General features: G+C 32.0%; 3 protein-coding genes and 2 long non-coding RNA genes across 5 annotated transcripts in view; 4 read left to right on the top strand and 1 right to left on the bottom strand.

Moving 5' to 3' along the window:
* The window catches only part of dsx-c73A (doublesex cognate 73A), a 249,029-nt gene extending 243,208 nt beyond the window's left edge, over positions 1 to 5,821 (top strand). The window contains exon 5 of the mRNA XM_075306111.1: positions 3,790 to 5,821. Coding sequence (XP_075162226.1) covers positions 3,790 to 4,529 — 740 coding nt within the window. The 3' untranslated portion in view covers positions 4,530 to 5,821. The remainder of the gene's footprint in view (positions 1 to 3,789) is intronic.
* Positions 5,822 to 8,316: 2,495 nt separating this feature from the next.
* LOC142235715 (elongation factor-like GTPase 1) lies at positions 8,317 to 18,893 on the bottom strand. The gene is made up of 4 exons (XM_075306975.1): positions 17,822 to 18,893; positions 17,104 to 17,764; positions 8,567 to 9,645; positions 8,317 to 8,504 (listed from the first exon to the last, which is right to left on the bottom strand). The coding sequence occupies exons 1-4, from the start codon at positions 18,744 to 18,746 to the stop codon at positions 8,317 to 8,319; spliced, it is 2,853 nt and encodes a 950-aa protein (XP_075163090.1). The 5' UTR covers positions 18,747 to 18,893.
* A 103-nt stretch (positions 18,894 to 18,996) lies between these two features.
* LOC142234239 (uncharacterized) lies at positions 18,997 to 20,047 on the top strand. The gene is made up of 3 exons (XR_012721595.1): positions 18,997 to 19,154; positions 19,270 to 19,630; positions 19,697 to 20,047. It is a non-coding gene; the product is annotated as an uncharacterized LOC142234239 (long non-coding RNA).
* Positions 20,048 to 21,117: 1,070 nt separating this feature from the next.
* LOC142234274 (uncharacterized) lies at positions 21,118 to 22,486 on the top strand. Its single transcript, XR_012721603.1, has 3 exons — positions 21,118 to 21,453; positions 21,519 to 21,945; positions 22,010 to 22,486. It is a non-coding gene; the product is annotated as an uncharacterized LOC142234274 (long non-coding RNA).
* A 490-nt stretch (positions 22,487 to 22,976) lies between these two features.
* On the top strand, positions 22,977 to 25,941 carry GluRS-m (putative glutamate--tRNA ligase, mitochondrial). Its single transcript, XM_075306436.1, has 9 exons — positions 22,977 to 23,133; positions 23,193 to 23,433; positions 23,489 to 23,899; positions 23,964 to 24,071; positions 24,664 to 24,781; positions 24,855 to 25,015; positions 25,090 to 25,238; positions 25,303 to 25,451; positions 25,673 to 25,941. Exons 1-9 carry the CDS (start codon positions 23,028 to 23,030, stop codon positions 25,796 to 25,798), a joined length of 1,569 nt encoding a protein of 522 aa, XP_075162551.1. The 5' UTR covers positions 22,977 to 23,027; the 3' UTR covers positions 25,799 to 25,941.
* Positions 25,942 to 26,216: the final 275 nt, after the last annotated feature.

Here is a 26,216-nt window from a genome sequence, read left to right as displayed (position 1 = left end):
ATTCTTCTGGCTATCGTTAGAGACGTTCAAAAAATGGAAGAAAAAACGGTAGGAACATCAGATATGATCCGAAAAGTGAAGACCAGATTTAATCGAAAACCACGCCGAGGTGGTAGGAAACTTTCTCATGAATTGAACATATCCCGAGAACGGAAGCAACACATACTGAAAACTGAGTTGACCAATGTATAAATAAAAGTTAGACTGCATTGACAAAAACTACATTGAACTAATATGAAAGATAATGCAACCTAAATTTTAGGATATGCAATTTCTTTAAATTAATGAAATTGTATTTAAAATAACGTTTAGATTATAAACCCGCAAAAATTTTTTTTTCAATAAATTTAGGGCACGTATCTTAAAAAAAATCGTCTCTGTGTTAAAGTCGTATGCCTTTTATATAAAGCGAATTTTCCTTAAAGAAAAACATTTTTGATTTAAAGTAATCGTCATTCACTCATTCATATTATACTTCCAAAAGTGTAACGGGTGATAAACAAAACTCAGCACACATCATCCAAGAATGGCTTAAAAAGGAGGTTCCTCGCTTCGTTTCTAAAGCACAATGGGAACCAAATCCATGGATCTTTTGCGTGTGGGACATATTAGGGTTGGCATTACAAAGAGACCAAAGTGTCGATAATATCAAGACGTCCTTCACCGAGAATGGGACAATATACCACAGAGTATTTTCGTGAAGCGTGTGATGACTTTGTCGCCCGTTTGAAGGCCGAATTCGTGCCAAAGGTAGCCAATTCGAACAAATCTATACTGATTGTATAATTTCTAAAATCTGATGTTATTTGTGTCATTTTATACTTTTGAACAAAAAAAATGAAAAAAAATATATAGCGCTTCGTTTCATTACATATGAGGATTAAAAAATTTCGACTTTGCCATTGATCCCAACCAAAAATTCGGGTCTGTAAAATGAAGACATTCTTTAGAAAGCTATATAGTTTTCAATCTAAGATACAGATCTCATATATAAAATTTTTCATTCTTTTTTTGCGATATACAAATAATAGTCTGCCTTAAAATCCAAATAACAATATAACAAATAAAGATAAAGTAAAAACAGTTTTCTTAATTTCGAAAAAATTAAACCGAGGATGCAAAATCTTTGAAATAAGTTGTAGCCTAAATTTGTAATTTTTACCTTTAATTTGGAAATAAAATTTTGACAAAATTTTCTATAGAAATAAAATTTTGACAAGATTTTCTATATAAATTAAATTTTGACAAAATTTTCTATAGAAATAAAATTTTGACAAAATTATCTACAGAAATAAAATTTCGACAACATTTTCTATAGAAATAACATTTTGACAAAATTTTCTATAGAAATAAAATGTTGACAAATTTTTTTATAGAAATAAAATTTTGACAAAATTTTCTATAGAAATAAAATTTTGACAAAATTTTCTATAGAAATAAAATTTTGACAAAATTTTCTATAGAAATAAAATGTTGACAAAATTTTCTATAGAAATAAAATTTTGACAAATTATTCTATAGAACTAAAATTTTGACAAAATTTTCTATAGAAATAAAATTTTGACAAAATTTTCTATAGAAATAAAATTTTGACAAAATTTTTTATAGAAATAAAATTTTGACAAAATTTTCTATAGAAATAAAATTTTGACAACATTTTCTATAGAAATAAAATTTTTTATAGAAATAAAATTTTGACAAAATTTTCTATAGAAATAAAATTTTAAGTTGTAGCCTAAATTTGTATTTTTTACCTTTAATTTGGAAATAAAATTTTGACCAAATTTTCTATGGAAATAAAATTTTGACAAAATTTTCTATAGAAATAAAATTTTGACAAAATTTTCTATAGAAATAAAATTTTGACAAAATTTTCTATAGAAATAAAATTTTGACAAAATTTTCTATAGAAATAAAATGTTGACAAATTTTTCTATAGAAATAAATTTTTGACAAATTTTTTTATAGAAATAAAATTTTGACAAAATTTTCTATAGAAATAAAATTTTGACAAAATTTTCTATAGAAATAAAATTGTTGTCGTTTTTTTATTTCAGCTTAAAACCATACATTGACTAAACTACAAGAGTAGCTTAACCAACAGAGGAAAAAAAAAATAAAATTTTGACAAAATTTTCTATAGAAATAAAATTTTGACAAAATTGTTTATAGAAATAAAATTTTGACAAAATTTTCTATAGCAATAAAATTTTGACAAAATTTTCTATAGAAATAAAATTTTGACAAAATTTTCTATAGAAATAAAATTTTGACAAAATTTTCTATAGAAATAAATTTTTGACAAAATTTTTTATAGAAATAAAATTTTAAGTTGTAACCTAAATTTGTATTTTTTACCTTTAATTTGGAAATAAAATTTTGACAAATTTTCTATAGAAGTTAAATTTTGACAAAATTTTCTATAGAAATTAAATTTTGACAAAATTTTCTATAGAAATAAAATTTTTACAAAATTTTCTATAGAAATAAAATGTTGACAAAATTTTCTATAGAAATAAAATTTTGACAAAAATTTTCTATGGAAATAAAATGTTGACAAAATTTTCTATATAAATAAAAGGTGCACAACATTTTCTATATAAATAAAATTTTCACAAAATTTTCTATAGAAATAAAATTTTCACAAAATTTTCAATAGAAATAAAATGTTGACAAAGTTTTCTATAGAAATAAAATTTTCTATAGAAATAAAATTTTTATAAAATTTTCTATAGAAATAAAATTTTCACAAAATTTTCTATATAAATAAAATTTTGACAAAATTTTCTATAGAAATCAAATTTTCACTAAATTTTCTATAGAAATAAAATTTTTACAAAATTTTCTGTAGAAATAAAATTTTCTATATAAATAAAATTTTCGCAAAATTTTCTATATAAATAAAATTTTCACAAAATTCTCTATAGAAATAAAATATTTACAAAATTTTCTATAGAAATAAAATATTGCAAAAAAAATTGTTTGGTAGTTTGTTCTCCAAATTTTAGTAGATTATTTTTTATTAATTACACTAGTTTACAAAATAATTTTTTTTTCATGTACATTTGATGAGATGTGACTTTTCTTATGTATTTTGATCTGCTGAATTCGAAAAAAATTAAAAAAAAATGTTTATGGAACAGCTTTTGAGATATTCCGTTATTATTAGCTTTTCTCTCTTTTTTCACTAAACAAATTATATCTCGAGTTAGAAATGTCCGATTGTATCGTACTAAAATGAAAGATATTGAGATGACGAAAAATCGTGTATATTTGGATCTGTTTAACTTAAGTAATTCAAAAAATATCAATGCAAAAAGGCAAATTTTCAAAAAAAAAAATCATGTCTTACAGTGACCCTTTTCAGCCGGAAAAGTACCTCTTAACCCTCTAATGCCCGAATTTTTTTGCCAGCGGATTAAATATTCAATGTTAACGACACAAAAAGAAGAAAACTACACAAGAAAAAATTATAAAAAAATGTTCGAATTTAGCAGATCAAAATATATAAGAAAAGTCACCTCACATCAAATGTACATTTTCAGTTTAAACTAGTGTTATTAGTTCAAATTTCCGATGAAACAGTTTTCATTCTTTCTGGGTATATATTCCGACGAGATATTATTATTAACATAATAGTCATAATCGATCTCATAATTGGAAGAGAGTGCAAGATAATTTGCTTCAAAATAGGCCTAAGTTTAGGCGATCGCCATTACATTAAAAAAATTAACTTCGAAAATCAATTTTTACGATAATTTAATGAAAATCCAATTTTTCTTTTTCCAGAGGGTCCTATGGCTCATGATCAACCTACCTATGCAAGTGTGCCCGGTATTCGAGTTTTTGGCATGATGTGTGTGAAACCTGGTTATTCGGTGCGCAAGCCCTCTGCACAACCACCAAAGCGTTATCAATTGCAAAAACCTTTCTACAGGCCTTCATCCCAGACCACATATGGCCAACAATCGAATAGCAATTTGGGATCGACAAGTTCCCAACAATATGGGGGATCGAAAGACAACTACGGTAGACCATCATATGGAGGCATTTCATCCACCTCATCGGCATCACAATCCTCCTTAGCTGGATTCAATTCAGCTACAAGTAGCAATTATCACGGCTCCGATTCATTTGGATCACAATCTAATTACCAATATCTAAATCGTCCTGAGAGTATAGGCAGCACTTCAGGTTTCAACAACAACAAACAAAATTATAGACCAGAACCAGTATCCATAAATAATTTCCCTGGAGGCAGCTATGGACGAAACAATGAAAGGGATGGCACTGATAACATTGAAGCAGCCACAGAAATCGACAATAAACTATTGATTAATACTTCGACTCAGGCAAGTGAAGAAGCCAAAACAACATTGAGTGAAGAAACGACAAATGTAACGGAAGAATTGAAACGTGAAAAGCGATCCCTACATGAGAACACAGTCGATGGAGATGGTGACGGTGATATGCCGGAATTCCCTTGGGATCGTGTTATAGAATTTGAAAAAACTTTGGTGTGGGATTAAAATGGGTTATCTTAGACATTTTACATATATGGTCTAGATACAGGGGTGTAGGTAGTATTTAAATAGAATTTTCATTTTCCAAACTTTTAAAAGATAAATAGAAAAGCTATTTGTGTATTTACTAAATTAAAAAAGAAAAAACTAAAAGATACTGTGACTGAAACATAAAGAACTTCAAATGAACGAAATAATAATTATTGATATTAAAAATATATATAATATTCAAAAAAAAAATATATATACTCCAATGTTGTTAACCTTCTCAGTATCTCTGAAGGAAAACCGTACTCACACAAACATATTCTTGAAAAAAAAAATATAATTTGCAAGTTATAGAAAAATTTTTAATTACACAAATGAACATTACATTTAAGATAAATTTTCCAGATAAATATGAGCTTTCGATAATCTGTTTTTATCTATGGTAGAAGTCGATTAGCGATTAGATTTTAGAAATAGAATTATAATTAAAATGAGTTTTTAAATTCACCAAAATAGTTTTGTCGAATTGTAGGGTCATACAATTTTTGTAGCAAAGGTCGATTAGTCAAACGACCATAGGCAGATGTCTCTATGAGCGTGGACATTTTATTTGACTCTCCAATTTTTTTTTCTTAACAAAGTAATGCTTAAATATCACAATGTTAACCTTTGGATTATAAAATAATAATGAACTAATTTGAAATAGTACTTTCAACTCTCAATCTGTGGAAAATGAAAGTGTAATGATTCAAGCTGTAATAAATATTTTTCTATAAATTACATACAATATTCTACACAAACACACAGACTTAGTTTTAAGTTATTTTTTAAGGCTATTTGTATTTTTTGTTTTATAAAAGCAAAAAATGTATTACGATTATTTATTCAATCATGAATTAATTAAATAATTTGCTTTTCTACTACTATTACAAGAGTAATACTCTCTGTAGATTTCACTTGATGAAATACAAGAAAGTAAAATTATTTCATTAATTCGTTTCATTTGTGTGCATTTATCTAAATTTAAAACAAAACAATAACGATTTAACTTAAACAAAGTAACAATAAATTATATTTAATAATCTAGTTCTTAAAATTTAATTAGCTATTTATTATTACGATAATAATTACAATTACTATTTAAAAAAAAAATATATATATCCATATTCAAATGGTATACATGCATATAATTCCATTTGGTTATATAAACTATGTAGAGAACCTATTCATCACTTGAGAAAAGTAAACAATTTAAATTATTAAAATTATTATTATTTTTTTAATATTCATAGGCGGCATTTATTAGGTAATATCATAAATTCTATTGACCTTTAATATGGCTTAAATGGGTAACGAAATTTCCCTTAGAAAAATTATAAACCTACATTCTTATCTTGAATTAAGATTTATACTAAATAATTTACATGATTTTTTTAATAAAAACTGAACGAAATTGACACCATGCTGTTTTATTTTATCTATGTGTGACATGAAGTATTCACTTGGAAATTATATAGTGGTCGTAAAGAAAAGTGCGATCACTTTTCATTACAGATTTTTCCATTTCACTTTAAAACCCAATAATCGAATAACTCTAGTTATAACGAACAGTTTCCAACGAATTTTTTTAAATTTTCCACACAGCATTTTTTTCTGATTCTATCATGTTTGCGTTGAAACGAAACCCCTAAAAAAATCCCCAAATGAATTTCTGCCGACAGTGTGGCATCGATAACAGGTTGGCTGATAAGTCTCCGGTCTAACAAAGAAAAACACATTTTTTTGTCAAAACTCGTTTTTATTATTCACCATAGTTCCCTTCAAGAGCGATACAACGATTATAACGACCTTCCAATTTTTTGATACCATTTTGGTAGTACTCCTTCGGTTTTGCCTCAAAATAGGCCTCAGTTTCGGCGATCACCTCTTCATTGCAGCCAAATTTTTTCCCTGCGAGCATCCTTTTGAGGTCTGAGAACAAGAAAAAGTCGCTGGGGCCAGATCTGGAGAATACGGTGGGTGGGGAAGCAATTCGAAGCCCAATTCATGAATTTTTGCCATCGTTCTCAATGACTTGTTGCACGATGCGTTGTCTTGGTGGAACAACACTTTTTTCTTCTTCATATGGGGCCGTTTTGCGCGATTTCGACCTTCAAACGCTCCAATAACGCCATATAATAGTCACTGTTGATGGTTTTTCCCTTCTCAAGATAATCGATAAAAATTATTCCATGCGCATCCCAAAAAACAGAGGCCATTACTTGCCAGCGGACTTTTGAGTCTTTCCACGCTTCGGAGACGGTTCACCGGTCGCTGCCCACTCAACCGACTGTCGATTGGACTCAGAAGTGTAGTGATGGAGCCATGTTTCATCCATTGTCACATATCGACGGAAAAACTCGGGTGTATTACGAGTTAACAGCTGCAAACATCGCTCAGAATCATCAACACGTTGTTGTTTTTGGTCAAATGTGAGCTCGCGCGGCACCCATTTTGCACAGAGCTTCCGCATATCCAAATATTGATGAATGATATGACCAACACGTTCCTTTGATATCTTTAATGCCTCTGCTATCTCGATCAACTTCATTTTACAGTCATTCAAAATCAATTTGTGGATTTTTTGATAATTTCGTCGGTAACCACCTCTATCGGTCCACTGCGTTCACCGTCCTCCGTGCTCATTTCACCACGCTTGAATTTTGTATACAAATCAATTATTGTTGATTTCCCTGGGGCAGAGTCCGGAAACTCATTATCAAGCCAAGTTTTTGCTTCCACCGTATTTTTTCCCTTCAGAAGACAGTATTTTATCAAAACACGAAATTCCTTTTTTTCCATTTTTTTTTTCACAATAACAAAAGTTGCTTCACAAAAGACGCTCTATCTCACAAACTAATTGACTTACAGACGTCAAATTTTGACACGAATCATTTGAAGGTTGGTACTATATACAAATAATATGCATTTAATACTAGAGACGCCATCTATGTGTCAGACCGGGGACTTATCAGCCAACCTGTTATTAGCAATTTCACGCACTTTTATTCGTCGATCATTGAATACCATATCATGCACTTTGGTTACAATTTCTGTTGTTGTTGCTGTTTTTGGACGTCCACTACGTGGTTTAAATTCAGCAACCCAATTTTTTACTGTTGCATGTGAAGGAGCACTTTCACCTAACACATTCACCGTATCATTATGAATTTCTTGTCCCTATTAACCCTTTTTTATGTAAAAATTTAATGACAGCACGGATTTCTAATTTTTCCATTGTAAAAAAAATTGCGGATGCGTCGTTTTTGAACACCTGTTTCTATATGAAGGAGTTGCCAGATCGAAACCAAATTTAACATGTGTTGATAACAGAGATGGAAATTTCCAAAACACTTAACTTTTTTCTGTTTATACCATCGTAACGGAGCTTCATGGAAATTGGGGTAAGTCAGTCAAGAAAGTAATTGAAAATAGTTAATTGAATCAATTAAAAATTAATTGAAATTTGCTAATGAAATCATTTAATTTTTGATCAAGTTTTTTTATGTTCAATTAAAACTGTGATTGATATTATCATTTTCGTGATTGACGACATTTCAATTAAAAAATTATTAATTGGATCAATTAATTTCGTGATTGAATGAGATTGTTTGGTTTTTGTATAAAAGAAAGAGTGCCGAGCTTTTAATGACTGCTAGACAGCCTTAGGTTAATACGTTCTACGAGCTTCCAACACCAGCATATGCTTTTGTATTAAATTAAAAAATATATATCTTTCTCTCAGGACAATAAGTAGTAGCCAAGCTCAGAAGTAATATAAAATTGCATTTGAAAACCATTTCTTAGTAAACAATAAACAAAACACAGAAACCAGCTTACCTAATACTTCAGCATTTACCACAATACTACAGCTGTACATTGGGCTTACTAAACGTTGTGGTTGATTCTGGAACGCTTGTCGGCAAACCTCTTTTGAGGCAGTTAAAACTTGACCTGTAATACAAAGACATTTGAATTCCATAAAAATACATATAACTAATATAAAGTTCGCTTACCGGAAAATGGTCCATATGCTTTAGAATTTAGATCTTCGCTAGTATCAACTGACCATTCGAGAACCATAAAACAAACTCCTTGCATTGGTTCTTCGCAAAGAGGACCAGCTGAGGTGGTCAATTGAAAACCGTTTACGAAAGAGCTGTTGTAATCACGGCGAACATCGTCAATTTTCGAGTCCTCGAATTCTTGAGTATTTTTGGACAACTCATACCACATGGCAGGATGTTGATAATCCGTCAGATTAAGTAAAATATTAGGACCACAATGTCGGGGACCCAAAGACCAAATGCGATCAACTAACTGATCTGTTGATAAGTCAGTCATCCCTTTAGTATCGAATTCTTTCAAAGATGTCTTGAGTTGAGACTTGATTTGTTGCTGTAGCTGTCTAAATTTATCCGAAATATTGAATGATTTTGCCGAAACGTTTACCGATAATTCCTTGAAGAATGTTTGATACTTCTCCAATGTATCGACAACAGTTTGGGGTAAAGGCAAAGCAATTACACGAATATTAGATAATTTATTCAATGTCTGCATGGTGGCTATCTTCTTCGTTATATCTTTGTTTTCGGAGGTCTTTACAATGGCCTCATTCACCATATCCACAGTGGCCTCGGGTACTATAGTTTCACGGAATGATACTATAGGTTTTGAAACATTTACCTTAATTTTGGCATAGTTCTCTTCTAAATCATGAACACATTTTTCCACATGAACTTCTCCAAGGGTGGCTATGACATGTTCCCCCGTAGGTTCTACAGAAACTTGAACACAGGCATCAGCTTGATTGAGCAACTTCAGTCCTTTAATAAGCTTTCGTGTATCCAAAGGATTCACAGGTTCAATGGCTACACGGAAAATTGGTGTTGCCATAATACTCATTTCACTAAACGAAGTACTATACATGGTACTGCTCAAGGTACCCGATTTTACAATATCTTTTTCTAAGCCTCCAATGCCAACAATATTACCAGCTGGAACTTCGTCGAGAGCCAGTAATTCACCGCCCATAAAGAGATACAACTCACCAATTGTTACTTCACTTATGTGAGGTGATGATAACGAAATTAATCTGGAAGGTTAAGAAATTGTGTGTATTTGGTTACTTTTGTATAGTAGTAGAGAAATATTTTGAAATAAATATTTTTTGGTCATATGGGTAGAACTTAATATTTTGAAATTATATCCCTGATCTTCAATTCCGTCTTAGTGTTTGTTTTATACATGTTATTAACTTTCATCAAAAAAAAAAAATAAAATTCTGCTACCCAGCAAAAACTCTCATTACCCGGTAATCTTGTAGGTAATCCTAATCAAAAAGAAAAAAAAACACTTATAAATTGGAATCGCTTCGGATTACATTTAAATACGCATGTCCTACGATGAAAGCAATTCCCTTTGAATTTGAATTTATTGAATTTTCGAGGCTCGCATACAACAAGATATTAATAATCTTATAATTACAGTATGTGAGTCTAGTTGATTGCTAGTTAACAAGATGATAGTAAACAAGGAATTTAAAAAATAATAATAGAAACAAGTATATAAAGCAGTAAATTCGGCCGGGCCGAATTTTAAATACCCACCACCATGAATCAAGTATAATAGTTTACTATGAAAACTCTTCGTCGTAGTGGGTTACTTGATAATATATATAATTGTAGGAGGTTTGATGACAAATCTTCTCCCAAACGAGCCAGCTCCCGAAGACAAACTTTAAAGATTCTACCTATGAAGACCAGATAAGATTCTGGATTTGTTAGAACCAATTTTGTTTGAGTTTTAGAGAAAATATATACATATCGTGTATATGTTGAAATTACGCTTTGATCTTAAATCTGTAGATTTTTCCGCATTTATTTAAATACGATGAGTAAAATCTGGAACTTTTACTTTCAGTTTGAAGCAACTTTCATGATCAGTGCGCCTGCTATACCCTGAAAGAAGTGTTTTCTTTTTTGAGAAACGTAATTTTAGACAAGCAAAGTTTTCTTTTGACACAAATTTTAGAGACAATCGTTGAATAAACGAAAACACTTTATAAGAAAAAGAAATTTCGTTTGTCTAAAATTTTATTATAGATTACTAATTTCCAGCAAATCGGATAAAAACTACGGATTCTAGAAGCCCAAGAAATAAAACCGGGAGATCGGTGTATATGGGGGCTATACCAAAATATGGACTGATAGGCACCATTTGCTACTCACATATTTGTGATCTTAAAATACCTCCAGATTTTCAATTTCAAACAAATCGGCCAGAAAATATAGTCTCTAGACGCCCAAGAAGTAAAAATCGAGAGATCAGTCTATATGGGGGTTATACCAAAAAATGGACCGATATACCTCAATTTCGGCACTTTTATTTGTGGTCTAAAAATACTTCTAGATTTCGAATTTCAGGCAAATCATATAATAAATACAGTTTATGGTAGCTTTCAGGCAAAGCGGATGGTAAATATAGTTTCTAGAAGCCCAAGAAGCAAAAAGGGAGATCGGTCTATATGGGGGCTATACCAAAAAATGGACCGATGGGCACCATTTTCGGCACACCTTTTTATGGTCCCAAAAGAACTCTAGATTTTCAATTTCAGGAAAATCGCATAGTAAATATAGTTTCTAGAAGCCCAAGAAGCAAAATCGGGAAATCAGTCTCTATGGGGGCTATATCAAAACATGGACCTATGAACACCATTTTCGACACACATTTTTATGATCCTCAAATACCTCTAGATTTCCAATTTCAGGCAAATCGGATGGTAAATATAGTTTCTAGAAGCCCTAAAAGCAAAATCGGGATATCGGTCTATATGGACCGATGGCACACCTTTTTATGGTTCTCAAATACCTCTATAATTCCAATTTCAGGCACATTGGATAAAAACTACGGTTTTTGTAGGCCCAAGACTCCAAATCGGGAGGTTGGTTTATATGGGGGCTATATCAAAACACGGACCACAATACCTCTAGATTTCCAATTTCAGACAAATCGGATGGTAAATATAGTTTCTAGACGCCCAAGAAGCAAAATCGGGAGATCGGTCTATATGGGGGCTATATCAAAACATGGACCGATATGGACCATTTCCGACACACCTCTTTATAGTCCCACAATACCTCTAGATTTCCAATTTCAGGCAAATCGGATAGAAAATACTGTTTCTAGACGCCTAAGAAGCAAAATCGGGAAATCGGTCTATATGGGGCCTATACTAAAACATGGACCGATACGGACCATTTTCCACACACTTTTTTATGGTCCCAAAATACCTCTAGATTTCCAATTTCAGACAAATCTGATAAAAACGACGGTTTTTATAGGCCCAAGACCCCAAATCGGGAGGTCGGTATATATGGGGACTATATCAAAACTTGGACCGATATAGCCCATCTTCGAACTTGACCTGCCTGCAAACAAAAAACTAATCTGTGCCAAATTTCGGGACGATAGCGCCACTATTGAAGGCTGTAGCGTGATTACAACAGACAGACAGACGGACAGACGGACATGCTTATATCGTCTTAGAATTTCTCCCTGATCAAGAATATATATACTTTATATAGTCGGAAATCGATATTTCGCTGTGTTACAAACGGAATGACAAACTTATTATACCCCCGTCACCATTTTATGGTGGTGGGTAGAAAAATAAATGAGTATTTAATTAAAATAATAAATAATTAATTAAAACAAAATTTATGGACAAAAACCAAAAAAGTAAATAAATGAAAAAAATAATAAAAACAAAATTTTAAAGGTAAAAATAAATGTTATAAAAGTTAAATTTAAAAACTCAGTGAAGACAATAGAAAGCTACGATGAGTTTGAAAAATAATTAAAAATGGATTTCTTGAAGGTATTAGCGTCGCCAATGAATTGGTTTGATGTAAAATAACCACTTATTGACTCTCGTAACCAAATCTCGAAAATGACTTCACTCGCCGATTACATTGGATCAAAATATGGCAAGTAATGCTGTAAGATGAACAATACTTGAGTAGGAATGAATATTGTAGAAATATAAAATCAAAAAAATTATATAATTGTCTTTAATGAGATGTTCAAAATGAAATTGGATTAAATTTTTTATTTATTTATTACAAGATTTACAATCATAATAAATTATGAAAATAAATATAAAACAAGTATATATGGCCGTAAGTTCGGCCAGGCCAAAGCCTCTGTACCCTCCACCATCGATTGCGTAGAAACTTCTTCTAAACACTGCCATCAACTATCGAATTACTTGAGTTGCGGTAACGCTTTCCGATGGCAATGTATCTTAAAACCTCCTAACACCGTCTTCTAACTTGTAAGTAAGTCCATACGTGGTATATATTAAATAAAAAAAGTCCGATTAAATACGTATATAATTCAGTTTGACAAAATTTTCTATAGAAAAAAAAATTTTTTGACAACATTTTCTATAGAAATAAAATGTTAACAAAATTTTCTATAGAAACAAAATTTTCACAAAATTTTCACAAAATTTTCACAAAATTTTCACAAAATTTTCTATAGAAATAAAATTTTGATAAAATTTTCTATAGAAATATAGTTTTGACAAAATTTTCTATTTCTATTTTTGTGTGATTGGAGATCGGCTATATATAACAATAGACCGATATGGACCAATTTTGGTATGGTTGTTAGCGGCCATATACTAACACCACGTTCCAAATTTGAACCGGACCGGATGAATTTTGCTCCTCCAAAAGGCTCCGGAGGTCAAATCTCGAGAACGGTTTATATGGGCCTATATATAATTATGGACCGATATGGACCACGGTAGTTAGAGACCATATAATAACACCATGTTCCAAATTTCAACCGGATCGGATGAAATTTACTTCTCTTAGAGGCTCCGCAACCCAAATCTGGGGATCGGTTTATATGGGGGCTATATATAATTGTGAACCGATGTGGACCAATTTTTGCATGGATGTTAGAGACCAATACTAACACCACGTTGCAAATTTGAACCGGATCGGATGGAGAACAGTTTACATGGGGGCTATATATAGTTATGGACCGATATGGACCAATTCTGGCACTGTTGTTAGATACCATATACTAAAACCACGGATGTTCTCTCATCTCTCAGTGTCTGTCGAACAACCTCTTTTTTCCTTGTTGTATTTAAAATATACCTATTGCAATCTTAGAAATGTCTTACTTTATAGAAGTTTCAAATATTGATCTGGTTGGTTCAACAAAAGTAAATAATAGAGAAGGTTCAGTGGTTAAGTCTAAAAGTGCCCATATGTAATAGGTACTTTTAGTTAAATGTGGTATCACAATGGACTGAATAGTCTAAGTGAGCCTGAAACTTAATCGGGCTGCCACTTTAACCTAACCTAACCTAAATATTGATTTTTGTCTAAAGAATGTTTATTTCGACTTATTATTTTTAATATACGGTCTATATATTCTGTATTATTTTTAATATACGGTCTGTATCGCGTAATTACAACTAATCTCATTGAAGTCTTATTTTTATTTTTCATAAAATTAAACGTAAAATTTGTTCACTCGTTAGTTTTTTCGAATACTCAATGTTACGAATTTGGACGGTCGTTAAATTGGATTTTCGCTTAATAGTTTATTCGTTAAACAGAACTTCGATTAAACGAGAAAAAAAATGGAACAAATCTACTTTAGTACAAGTTGTTAAAAAAAACAATTATTTTTTTTTTGAGTGTAGGAGAAGGGATTTCAAATCGAAAATGTAAAGTAAAAAATTTGGCGGAAAAGCCTAGTTTTTGAGATATCGACATCTGAAAATCTGTATTTTCCTTTATATTTTTGTTAATTCTGACAGCAATTTTTTATGAAATGAATAAAATTCCGTTTTTTGCGTATTTGGTAAAAATAGTACATTTTAAGCAGAAAATATTAAGTAAAAATTTTGTCGGAAGAGCGTTTTTTTCGAGATACCGACCCTTAAAGTGGGTATAGGTGGACGGCCTTCGGCCAGGGTTTGAGACTTTCTTCTATGGACAGGGTCGAAAGTGGGCTAACGCGAACCCAAAGAGAATAGGTAGCCGGCCTTCGGCAGGGGTTTGAAACTTTCTCCTATGGACAGAGTCCAAAGTGGGCTAACGCGAACCCAGGACCTCACCGGGTCCATGTAAATCTAACTATATTACTTTTAGGATGATTATGTGCGATGGATACTAAATCCAATATACGTGACAATGAAAACTTTAGGGGTCCGTAACTGCGAAAATAGGTGTTTCCGACAAAAAGTGATATATTACATTTTGTGTTTAGAATCGAAAAGTCTACACGGTGGCCAAAAATTGGAACAATCGGACCACTTGGACTAAAGTAGATTTAAGCCAAAGAAAGACAGAAGCAATTTTTTGATTATTTTATAAAATTACTATTTATATATATATATATATATATATATATATATATATATATATATATATATATATATATATATATATATATATATATATATATATATATATATATATATATATATATATATATATATATATATATATATATATATATATATATATATATATATATATATATATATATATATATATATATATATGGTTTTTTTTTAATAGTTCGAGTCTAAAATCGTCCAGTTTTAATTTCGTTTTCGAAACTAGTTATCGTTGACTAAAAATAGACTTAAAAACAAAACATTAGGTTAGGTTAAGGTTAGGTTAAAGTGGCAGCCCGATTAAGATTCAGGCTCACTTAGACTATTCAGTCCATTGTGATACCACATTAACTAAAAGTACCTATTACATATGGTCACTTCTAGTTTTAACCGTTGAACCTTCTCGATTATTTTATTCTTTTGAACCAACCAGATTGTTCCAAAAACATTAGCAGACTGCTTAGTTAACGTTTTCCAGGTCCGCCAGTAATCTGAACCTATATGCCCCTAAAATTTGCTTACGCCTTACACAAAATGCAGGACACTCACACAAGAGGTGTTTTATTGATTCCTTTTCCTCCGCATCATGACAGCTTATACAATAGTCATTATACTTCGCACCAATAGTTTTTGCAAAATCGCCTATCAGGCAGCGACCCGTTATAGCAGATATCAGGAGTGAAATCTGGCGTCTCGAGAACACTAGCATATCTAGTGTGCGGTTTAAGTTTAAATGTTTAAATGGGGCCATATTTGCTTGGTGTCGTTACAACCCTTACAATTCTCCCATCGAACATTTGCCATCATGACAGCCTTCTCACTTAGTAAGAGCTTGCAGGTAGCCAGAGGCACACCTACAGATACTAGTTCCCCTGGAATATGTAAGGTAGTTCCTAGCCTTGCTAACTCATCTGCTTCGCAGTTCCCCGGTATGTTCCTGTGGCCAGGCACCCATATTATGTGAATATTGTGCTGCTCAGCCATCTCATTGAGAGATTTGCGGCAGTCGATGGCCGTTTTCGAGTTGAGGAACACAAAGTCCAAGGATTTTATTGCAGGTTGACTGTCCGAGTATATATTAATGCCAATATTGCGTGGAGCATTACTTCTCAGCCAATTCACCAATTCTCTTATTGCTAATATTTCAGCCTGAAAAACACTACACTGATCAGGTAATCTTTTCGCTATTCGAAATATTAGACTCCTACCCACTGCAATACACCAGGAAATTAAGCCTTAGCACCATTATCTGCTAATACGCTTTGCAGACTATAAGTTATTCCGGACAGAATGTCGGTGTTTGTAAAGATTCTTACAGTGTGTCGGATCTATACGACTTGTCGAAGATGACTAAATAATCGGTAAATGTGGTATCGATCCCATAAACATGCAGCAGTATCGATTATGCCTTCGGACTTAACTTATAATGTGCATAATGCTTAAAAAAACTCCTTTGAATGGAACAGAAAATTATAAGTTGTCGTACCTCGTTTAGTAGTTTTACAAAGCCCGAGTATTTGGTATAAACCCGAGTATTTGGTATAGATCAAATAAGTCGAATATATTGAAAACCCAAACAAATTTAGGAATATTTGTCTACATGGCTCAAACCCAATTTTTCTCATTGAACCGCTTTTCCATCTATTTTCTATATATGAAAACATTTCTCTCAAGGAGCACTGTCTCATATATACCCCAACACAACGTTTCAGAGGACTTTTGAATAATACCAATTGCCTAAATCCTGTCGGGTATTGTATGGCTTTATTTGGTTGTGTTCGTTATTCATCTGTAGGTGGCGCTGTTGCCGAATATTATATTATATACTATCTCCCTGTTCCGTTTGTTTGTAGTTTGAATTATATGAAGAGAAGAAAAATAAGCATTTCGTCAATTTCATAAACCAGAATGGGAAGATAATCGCAATATTGACCAAGTTTTATCTTGTAGAAGAGTATTTAGAGAAATGTGCATCAATATATTTTACTGCTATATTTTTCGGAAAAATTTTTATGACAATGTCGGTAGTAATCGATCATTGGCGAATACTACATGGATTCTTCAGAAACTACTTCAGTTTCCAAGTTTTTTTAACGATATTTGAGTCATTGCAAGTCTACTTACTCTTCATTTCTGGGATCATGTTTTGGGGCGAGATTATACAATTTCATGCCCTTTCTTATTGTTCCACTAAATATACGGGCAAAGGCCACAAATACGAAATCAATTTTCTCTTCCTCCAGCTTTTCTTCGGCCGCTTTGCATGCATCTTCTTTTTGCTGGGCCTCTTCTTCTGCTATTTGCTTTTCTTTCATTGACATTTGCTGAACTCCAGTTGTTAGATTTTCAACACCCTCCGACAACTGGGTAGAAGCCATTTGTTTTCGTTCTTCGATACGTTTACGAACCTCATCGCGTCGAGCCTGCAACTCTTGATCAGTTAATCGTTTCGGTTTGTTTTGTGGTAAACTTTGTACATGAACGGGAGTCATTTTCGAAACAAAGACAATGACGTTTTCCGAATTTGCTTGACATCGTTTGAAATCTTCTTTTAATGCCAACGATTGTGATGGATAGGAACATAGATCCACATTTTCAGGATAGAGCAAGCGTTGAGCACGTTCATCAGTAATGGTATTGGGTGCGGGAACATGCTTCACAACCATTTCTAAAATACACCGATCTATGGGCAGCCATTGGCCAAGCACAGTTTTAATTTGAGCTTTCACATCAGCTACACGTAGATCACGGGCTTGTAATTTAATACCTAGTTTTTCGGCAATAACTGAAAAAAATCAAACTTTATTATTTTTCATACTAAAGATCCAAATGTGTTTCATACCAGGTATCTTATCTTTATCCTTTCTCACAGCTATTGTATCGTATAAACTCCAAATATTATCCAATATAAATTGTACGAACATTGGCTTCTTGGCTTTTTCTTGGGCCCCAGGTAAGGCACATTTCTTCTTTGCATTGTAATAGTAATCACCCCATAGCACTTGTTCCAAATTTTCTGCTGTCATTTCCAAGCGTCCCGCATAGGTTGTAGCGAAATCTTTAATTCCAAAGGCCCAGCCATCATAGGCTGAACAAAAAACAACATTTCCCGAGGACGGATTAAAATACAAATTTGAGTCATCACTATCTTCCAAGGCAGACTCGTAGTTATCTTTTTGAGTTATGTCCTCTTTTGCCAGGACATCTGATGCAAATATACTACCGAGAACAGCATTGACTTGTTCCAAAACTTGTAGTATATGGAAGTACGCATCAAGCGGTGTCATTTGTTTCTCCATTATCAAGCGGTCTATTTTGTTAAGCACCAAAACCGGTTTCAATTTTTCAATATAGACTTGCTGCAGACATGCTCTGGTTTGAGGACATACACCCTCTACAACATCCACAACGACTATGGCGCCATCACACAACCGCACCGCTGTTGACACTTCACTTGAGAAGTCTACATGGCCAGGGGAATCTATTAGATTTATTAGGAAATCTCTGGGCAGATTTTCTGCTACACTTTGATAGTATAATGATATACTGCTGCTTTTCATGGTAATGCCACGCTCCTGTTCATCCTGACGATTGTCCATATACCGTAGTTTGCCAGCCATACGTTGCGAAATGATACCATTACTGGCCACAAGGGAATCCGCCAAAGTTGTCTTTCCATGATCAACATGGGCGAGAATACAAATATTACGAACGAGTTCAATATTCTTCTGGAGTTTTACCAAATGCGAGGGATCGACGATAGGCATTTTAGGCGATTAAAACAACGATAAAACAAACACGAGAAAATAAAAAAAATTAACAGAAAATAAAAGCTGCCGCGAACTTTTGTTGTTGTAAGTTAATTGAGAGGACCCCACGTGTGATTGTTTTGTTTACAACCAGTTGTGAAATTCGCAACCATTCACAATAAAACATAAACAAAATGTGGGAACAGTTATTTTTCTTATTGGTCAACAGCTGTAATCATGGTGAATTAACATAAAGATGAGCATTTTTTCCGTTGTCCAGTTTTCCGGAGGAAGATTTTAAAGATGAGCATTTTTCAAAATGCAACAGAATACCAATTTGAGGGTGAGTCCCACCTCAACATAAACTCAACTCTCCTTATAAAGTATTCACCTTCAAAGCATCGAATCTAAGACATGTTTAAAGAGGTATTTTCCCTGCCAACATTTTAATTTAATAATAGACCGCAATAAATTGAATAAAATTTTTCGCATTAACAAGTGTAAAAACAGCATATTATAAAAGTTTCTATACAATTTTCAGGCTTCATACACCAACAAACGCAAATACTTCCCTGTAGGAATGTCTCGAACTCACTCAAAATCAAACTAACTTTTTAATAACTAATTTGAGGCGACTTTAAGCTAACTCATTATTTATGCAGTCTTGAGTCAATTGAATTTTTCCCAAACTCACTTTTTCTCGATCAGCAATGAGTTACCTTTTTACTCACTCTTAGCTGATTCATATTTAAGTGAAGTAAAGTCATGGAAACAATTAAAATAAACAAACAAAAAATATGTATTGGCTTCTATAACTGTCAATTTGGATTTGGCTTTTTATATTTGTTTCAATTTAGCTTCTATTTTCAGAGAACTTTTGTAATTTTTTGTCACGGTTAGCGGTAAGTAGCATAGAAATTCATAATTCAAACGCAATTTAATAATTAAACGTTCCTTATTTCCACTAGAACCAATCATTATCAGTGAAGGAATAAATGGAAACTTCGAATAAAAGTGTTAAATGACTGTTTGAGGACGAAGATATTTGGAAATACACTAAAGCCTTTTGGACCTCCCTGACGAATGCCACTTCCATTCAGTGTGCGTCATTACAAAAGTAGGTACAACTCCCTCTGAGTTAAACGAGAAAATTAACACAACACTCAAACTCAAGACAAGATGAACTCAACTAATATTATCCGAATTTTTACTTACGTTATAATTTATTTATTGTAAAATAATTTAAAAAAATCTGAATTGTTATTGTTTTTTAATTAATTCAAAATAAAATGAATCAAAAATAATAAAACAAAACAAAATATTTTATTATCCACAAAGAGCTCACCATAAACTAATCAGTTAAGAGCTAACTCATAGTATGCTCATATATTAGTATAACATATAAATAAATAAAAATGAAAAAAAAAATATCAGCCTAAAGCTAACTCACTTTGAGCTAACTTATGCAGGTTTGATTGAGGACTGACTCGCTCCAATGACAACACGTGTTAAAACTGAATAGGATTTTACATGGGAAATGAGTTAGGATTTGAGTCACCTGTGACTCAGTTATGACTAATTTATTTACTTAAAGTCACCTCAATTTCCTACAGGGTTTTTCTGGCAAGCGAGTTTTTTTATTGTATCAAGCACATAAAATTCTAGAACGACTCAACGGCGTTTCTAAGTCGATCTGTATTTATATCTAAGGCTTATGGAGGAAATCTCTGGTAGGTATATATTGAATTAGTTTTTGTAGTTTGACCACATAATAAACATTTACCATTGGTATATAAAAATACCCCTATAAAAATAGACAAACATTATTTCATCCCTCTGTAAATTGATCTCACATATAGGTCACAAACCATTGTTGTTACCAATTAATCTTTTTTTATATTTATTTTCATAATTTATTATGATTGTAAATCTTGTAATAAATAAATAAATTCTCGACATAATCTGCGCTTTTCATTTAATATTGGAATTTGGTAAGTATATCTAACAATTTGTTAGGGTAATAATAAATAACATGGAGGGCGGTTGCACCAACAAACTAAACAATATGAGATTGCAACAACCAATGCAAAGTTGGTCCAACATACTACCATGCAGTTACAGTTGCCAAATGTTAGTTGTGCTGACAGATATCATTGATAGTTGATGGGACCACCCGCTTTCGGTTGGCAAGTAATTCGATTGAGGCAACGAATTTGTTTTCTGGGTGTGAAATAATCAAAATTATAAATGAAAACAAACCTATTCCCATAATGTCTTGCCGAATTTTAGAGGAAGAAGAAAACGCTCATCAATTGATTTAATTTATCTGCTTTATATTGTATAGCATTAATAATTTAATCACGAAAATTTCAACTCGAAAAGCTAACATAACCCAATAAACACAGGATGAGCGTTTTTCAAATGCAACACCTCTTCAGTTTGAGGGTAAATATCATTTTCAACATAAATTCAACTTGACTTGAAAAAGCTCATCTTCAATTCATCTTCAAATTGTTTGCGAATTACAACCAATTTGGCAAAATGTTGACGAAAACTTTGAAAATGTGTTGAAGATAATTGGAGAAAACTTTGACAAAACACTACCCTGAAATGCAACGAAAAAACCACATGGTTTTCAATACTACTTTGGACAACAAAGTTCGTGGAAGAAATACAAAAATGTGGAAATTTTTTAATAATCAATTGAAATTGCTTATAATAATTGGTAAGTAAAACTAAAACACGAAATGAAAACTTTAAGGAAGTCACTAAACTCAAATCTCTTTGCAGACAACTAAAATATTTGGATGCTGCATTCTTGGAAACATTAAGAGGTTGACCAATGAAAAATGATGGTGGCTTATCGAAAAGAGAAAGTTTCCATAAATCAAAGTACAATGAATTAAACTTGGTATTTATGCTTTTCCATATCAACTACTGGGTGATAATTCGCATCACGCCTATAGTTTAATTTACATCGCATCATCGGTTTAATTTGATATTTTGTGAATTGAAATTGCTGGAAATTTATTCTAACTCTCTAGTCACCAAGTTCCTTGCTAATTTCCTGAATTTTAATGAGTTTTACAACAATTTTGTGACACCAACGTTCTTGAGGAATTTTGTGGTTTTCAATACATTTTGTGCCACGAAGTACGTGGTCAGTTATTTTTATTGACATAAAACTGAAATTAATCCAAAACGGTAATTATAATTGGTAAGTCAAAATAAAAAGTGAAATGAAAACGTAATGGAAATCACAAAACTCGATTGTTTTGCAGAAAACTAAAATCATTGGATGTTATATTCTTGGAAGATGTTGACCGGTGAAAAAATGATGAAGGAAACAACAAAGAAAAGATTCCAGAAAACTTGCAAAGTGCAACCAATTAAAACAAAGTGCAACAGTTCCTAAATCAAGAACTTCTGGATGAAAATGTGCATAACATAAATTTACATTCCGTCATCAGTTTGATATTTTGTGAATTCCTCTTGATGGAATCTATTCTAACACGCAGGCCAGCAAGTTCCTCGATAGTTATTATTTGAAATTGTCAGCATATTAATTAATAATTAATTAATTAATAGTTATGTGACACCAACATTATGGGGGAAATTATACATGAAGAATGTTTAAGTTATTTAAAGTTGTATTGATAGTTTTAGTTATTAATACCTTTAATAAGATAATTATGTTTTGATTGGTATTATAACATATTATTATTTTTTTATATTGTTAATGTTATTTTTAATATTATTATATTTTTAACGAAAAAAATTAATAAAATGTACAAAATCACTAGAAATTTAGTGTTGACTTTCAGTAAGAACTGGGATTGACTTTCATGCAAATTGTGGTTAGAAAATATTCGCAGCAATATTAGTTTTTAATTTGTCTCACATTGAAAACTGTTTGAGAAATTATTGAGTACCAATGCATTTCAATTTGAGGATTACAATTGAGAGATTATTGCTATTGTGTTGAATTTTACTGTTGAGGGTAATGTCTGTTTTTTGTTGAGAACGCGATTTTCTCAACAATTTCTCAACTTGAATATTACCCTAATCCTTTGAAAAAATGTTTGAAAAATTATTGCATTTTAGTATTTTTCAAACGTTTGTGTTTATTGGGAATACTTACCTTTACACCCTTTAGCCTTGATTTGAATCATGGCAACCACAGTGGAACAGCTGATAATCTGACCATTTTGAATTACCGGCTAAACTGTTCTCAATCATCTATCGCGTTCAGATGTTATTGTTTTTAGTTGTCAGGCTAGTAACCATTCCGTGGGAACGATGTATTCAATAAAAAATATATCTCGAGCACAATTTATTGTGCACATTGCATTTAAAAGGTTTGCCTCTACCCAAGTGAGAGTACGTTTTGCCCCAAGTCCCACTGGTATGTTTCGGAGGCAGCTTGAAAACGAGTACCTGGAATTAAATTACTCGATTTTACAGGCCATTTACATTTAGGAGGATTGCGTACGGCATTGTATAACTACTTGTATGCAAGACACAACAATGGGAAATTTTTGCTTAGAATTGAGGATACAGATCAGACACGTCTTGTACCAGGAGCTATGGAAAGTCTTATTGAAGATTTGCGCTGGTCTGGTATAGAGATCGATGAAGGTCCGGGCTCCAAAACTGATGGATCATTTGGACCATATATACAAAGTCAACGGACTAAATTATATTTGTAAGAAGAATATTTCCCGTGCAATCAAGTCTTAATTTTTGATCTATATAATTAGGGATCATGTTGAAACTTTATTGAAAAACGGCTCAGCCTATCGTTGCTTTTGTACGGAAAGAAGATTGGATTTACTCCGGAAAGAAGCTCTGCGTACAAGACAAGTTCCAAAATACGATAATAAATGTCGTCATCTCTCTGCCAAACAAATTGAGGAACTTATGACAAAGTCTACTCCATTCTGCATACGGTTTAAGCTACGGGATTATGACGAGCCACTGAAAGATTTAATTTATGGACCAGTTCACCATAATGTAAGCCAGAATGAAGGAGATCCCGTTATTGTGAAATCGGATCAATTTCCAACATATCATTTTGCCAATGTGATAGACGATCATTTGATGGGAATTAGCCATGTATTCCGGGGAGTGGAATGGCAAATATCAACCACAAAACATTTACTACTATACAGGTGTGATGATAGGGAAATTCTAAACTTGAATATTAACTCTAAAGAATTTCCATCTGTATTTTAGAGCATTTGGTTGGAAACCTCCCAAGTATGGACACTTACCTCTGTTAGTAAATGCTGATGGAACAAAATTAAGCAAACGCCAAGGGGATATTGGTATAAAGAATTTCAGGTATGTTTTTGATCTCCAACAATGTAATTCAAATCATACATGAGGTACATTTGTACTATATTATACATTTTAGTCGATGTTGTGTCAACTCCGTTTTTTGGGAAAATTTACTTTATAATTTTCCACTTTTATCAAAATCAAAATTTCGAAAACTTTTGCCGCCATTTGAAAATCGAATTCTGACAACCACCACGACAGTTCACACTTCTAATTATACAAATATAAAAAAACGATCCCAAGTTTGAAAAATCTTTTCTACCTTTCTTGGAAAAACGTATTTTCTTTAATTTTATTTTTTTTTTTTTGTTTTTTGTTTAATTCCGACTTTGCAATTACTAACAATCATCTTCGGCAGTTGGCCAAAAATTATTTTTTGCTTTTGTTCTTATATAAGATCAGTTGTAATATTTTTGTAGAATTGGGTCCATATATAAACTTTCAATTTGGATTAGGCAAGAAAGTATAAATTAAATTCAAAATCATATACATACATTGTTATGTGATGCCCGGATTGTTAAACCAACTTTATTTGATATTTTTGCTTTTAAAACTTTTTATTAATGTTATCCTTTACGATGACACTTTCTTTCAGAGACAAAGGTTATTTTCCAAATGCACTCCTTAATTATGTTGTATCTGCTGGTGGTGGATTCCCTCATGAGCAGTTTGCCAAGCCGAAGGTCTATACCTTAGATGAATTGGCAACAATGGTAATTAACAAGTTCATTACATATGCTATAAAATGTCTATGAAAGTAAATGCTCTCGGTTTCGAAATTTTCAGTTCACTATCGAAAAAGTTAATTCGCATCCAAGTCGTCTTAATCCAGATCTTCTAGATGAATTCAATCGATTGCACATAACTGAATTACTTGGGCACGAGAAGAGCGCCAATGATTTGGTAGAAATGGTACAAAATTTAATCAAAACAACTTATCCCAAAGAGTAAGTTTTCAAAAAGGCCCTTTGTATTATTAATTCTCTATGAAACAAATACATATTTCTTTTCAAAATTTCAGATCTAATTTAGATCTTAATGCAGCACATATATTAAATATACTGAATTGGGCATCAAAACGTTTAACATTTATTAAAGATTTAACAACACCAAAACTAAGTTTTCTGTGGGTTAAACCTAGTAGTTTCAAACTTGATGCAATTAGTAAAGGTAAACTTTGAAAACATGGTGCAGAGATAAATCTTATTTTTTTTACTATACGTGTATTTCACAGACCATATAGACACACTACTTAACGTGTTATCAAAAGAAAATTTTGAAAAAGACAGTCTGAACACGGCCCTGAAAAGTTACTGCCAGGAAAATAATATAAAATTCCCCATTCTCATGAAGTGCTTACGATCAGCTTTAAGTGGCTTAAAGGTAAGTTTAATACACTACATTATCATCAATAAACGAACTCAAGAACCCCTAACGAAAAAAAAGAAACCAACTAATGGATATGAATATTTTTCTTACATTTTCTTGTGATCGCAATACGTCGTACTTATTTAGAAAAAATATTTGGTCACATCAGTGAAGTTTTGTGTTGTATTATCTAGCAAACATATATTTTATAAAATTATTTTGTTTGTTATTTTCAGGAAGGTCCGGGTGTAGCCGAAATGATGGAGATTTTGGGTAAAAACGTTTCTCTACAGAGGCTTTCCGATGTCATTGAGCGGCAAGATGTTGACGACACGATACAGGAGGGCAATAGTTTAACATAAATTTGACATTGTGGTTATGTACTAAAGTTGTTATATAAATGCTTCTATTTAAAATAATTTTTCAATTTGTTTTAAGTTATTTGATCGACGAGCATAATAGGCCTTTGTATGATATTGAATGAATAAATAAATAAAAATAAATATTTTACCGTTTATCAGTTAATTGAAATAATGTCATTTTACATAAAACGCTCTTTAAAAGATGTTCAAACAGCCTATGGTCAATTCATAAATCAACTTCTACTCGATCTACATATTCCATTTGGAAACATTCCTATTCCACGCCAACTCTGATGACTCATGAGTATTATAAGTCGTAAGTAACGTTTCAAAAAAAAAATTAGAGTAAAAGTAAATAAAATCAAAAACGTCTTCGTTAACGAAAATTCTGTTTCTAATATCCCATTTGTATCATATA

This window comes from Haematobia irritans, chromosome 4 (assembly GCF_050003625.1).
Source record: "Haematobia irritans isolate KBUSLIRL chromosome 4, ASM5000362v1, whole genome shotgun sequence".
In the NCBI taxonomy this organism is placed as follows: Eukaryota; Metazoa; Arthropoda; class Insecta; order Diptera; family Muscidae; genus Haematobia; species Haematobia irritans.
Note: the sequence above shows the minus strand (reverse complement) of the source record. Positions and strands in the feature narration are given on the sequence as shown.

Coding starts and splice junctions, on each gene's coding strand:
- LOC142235715 (XM_075306975.1), bottom strand. CDS start 18,746: ATGCCTATCGTCGATCCCTCGCATTTGGTAAAACTCCAGAAGAATATT. Junction 9,646..17,103: donor CATGATCCCAGAAATGAAGA/GTAAGTAGACTT, acceptor TTAACCTTCCAG/ATTAATTTCGTTATCATCAC. Junction 8,505..8,566: donor AGCATATGGACCATTTTCCG/GTAAGCGAACTT, acceptor TTTGTATTACAG/GTCAAGTTTTAACTGCCTCA.
- GluRS-m (XM_075306436.1), top strand. CDS start 23,028: ATGTATTCAATAAAAAATATATCTCGAGCACAATTTATTGTGCACATT. Junction 24,782..24,854: donor TAGATGAATTGGCAACAATG/GTAATTAACAAG, acceptor CGAAATTTTCAG/TTCACTATCGAAAAAGTTAA. Junction 25,239..25,302: donor ACTTGATGCAATTAGTAAAG/GTAAACTTTGAA, acceptor TGTATTTCACAG/ACCATATAGACACACTACTT.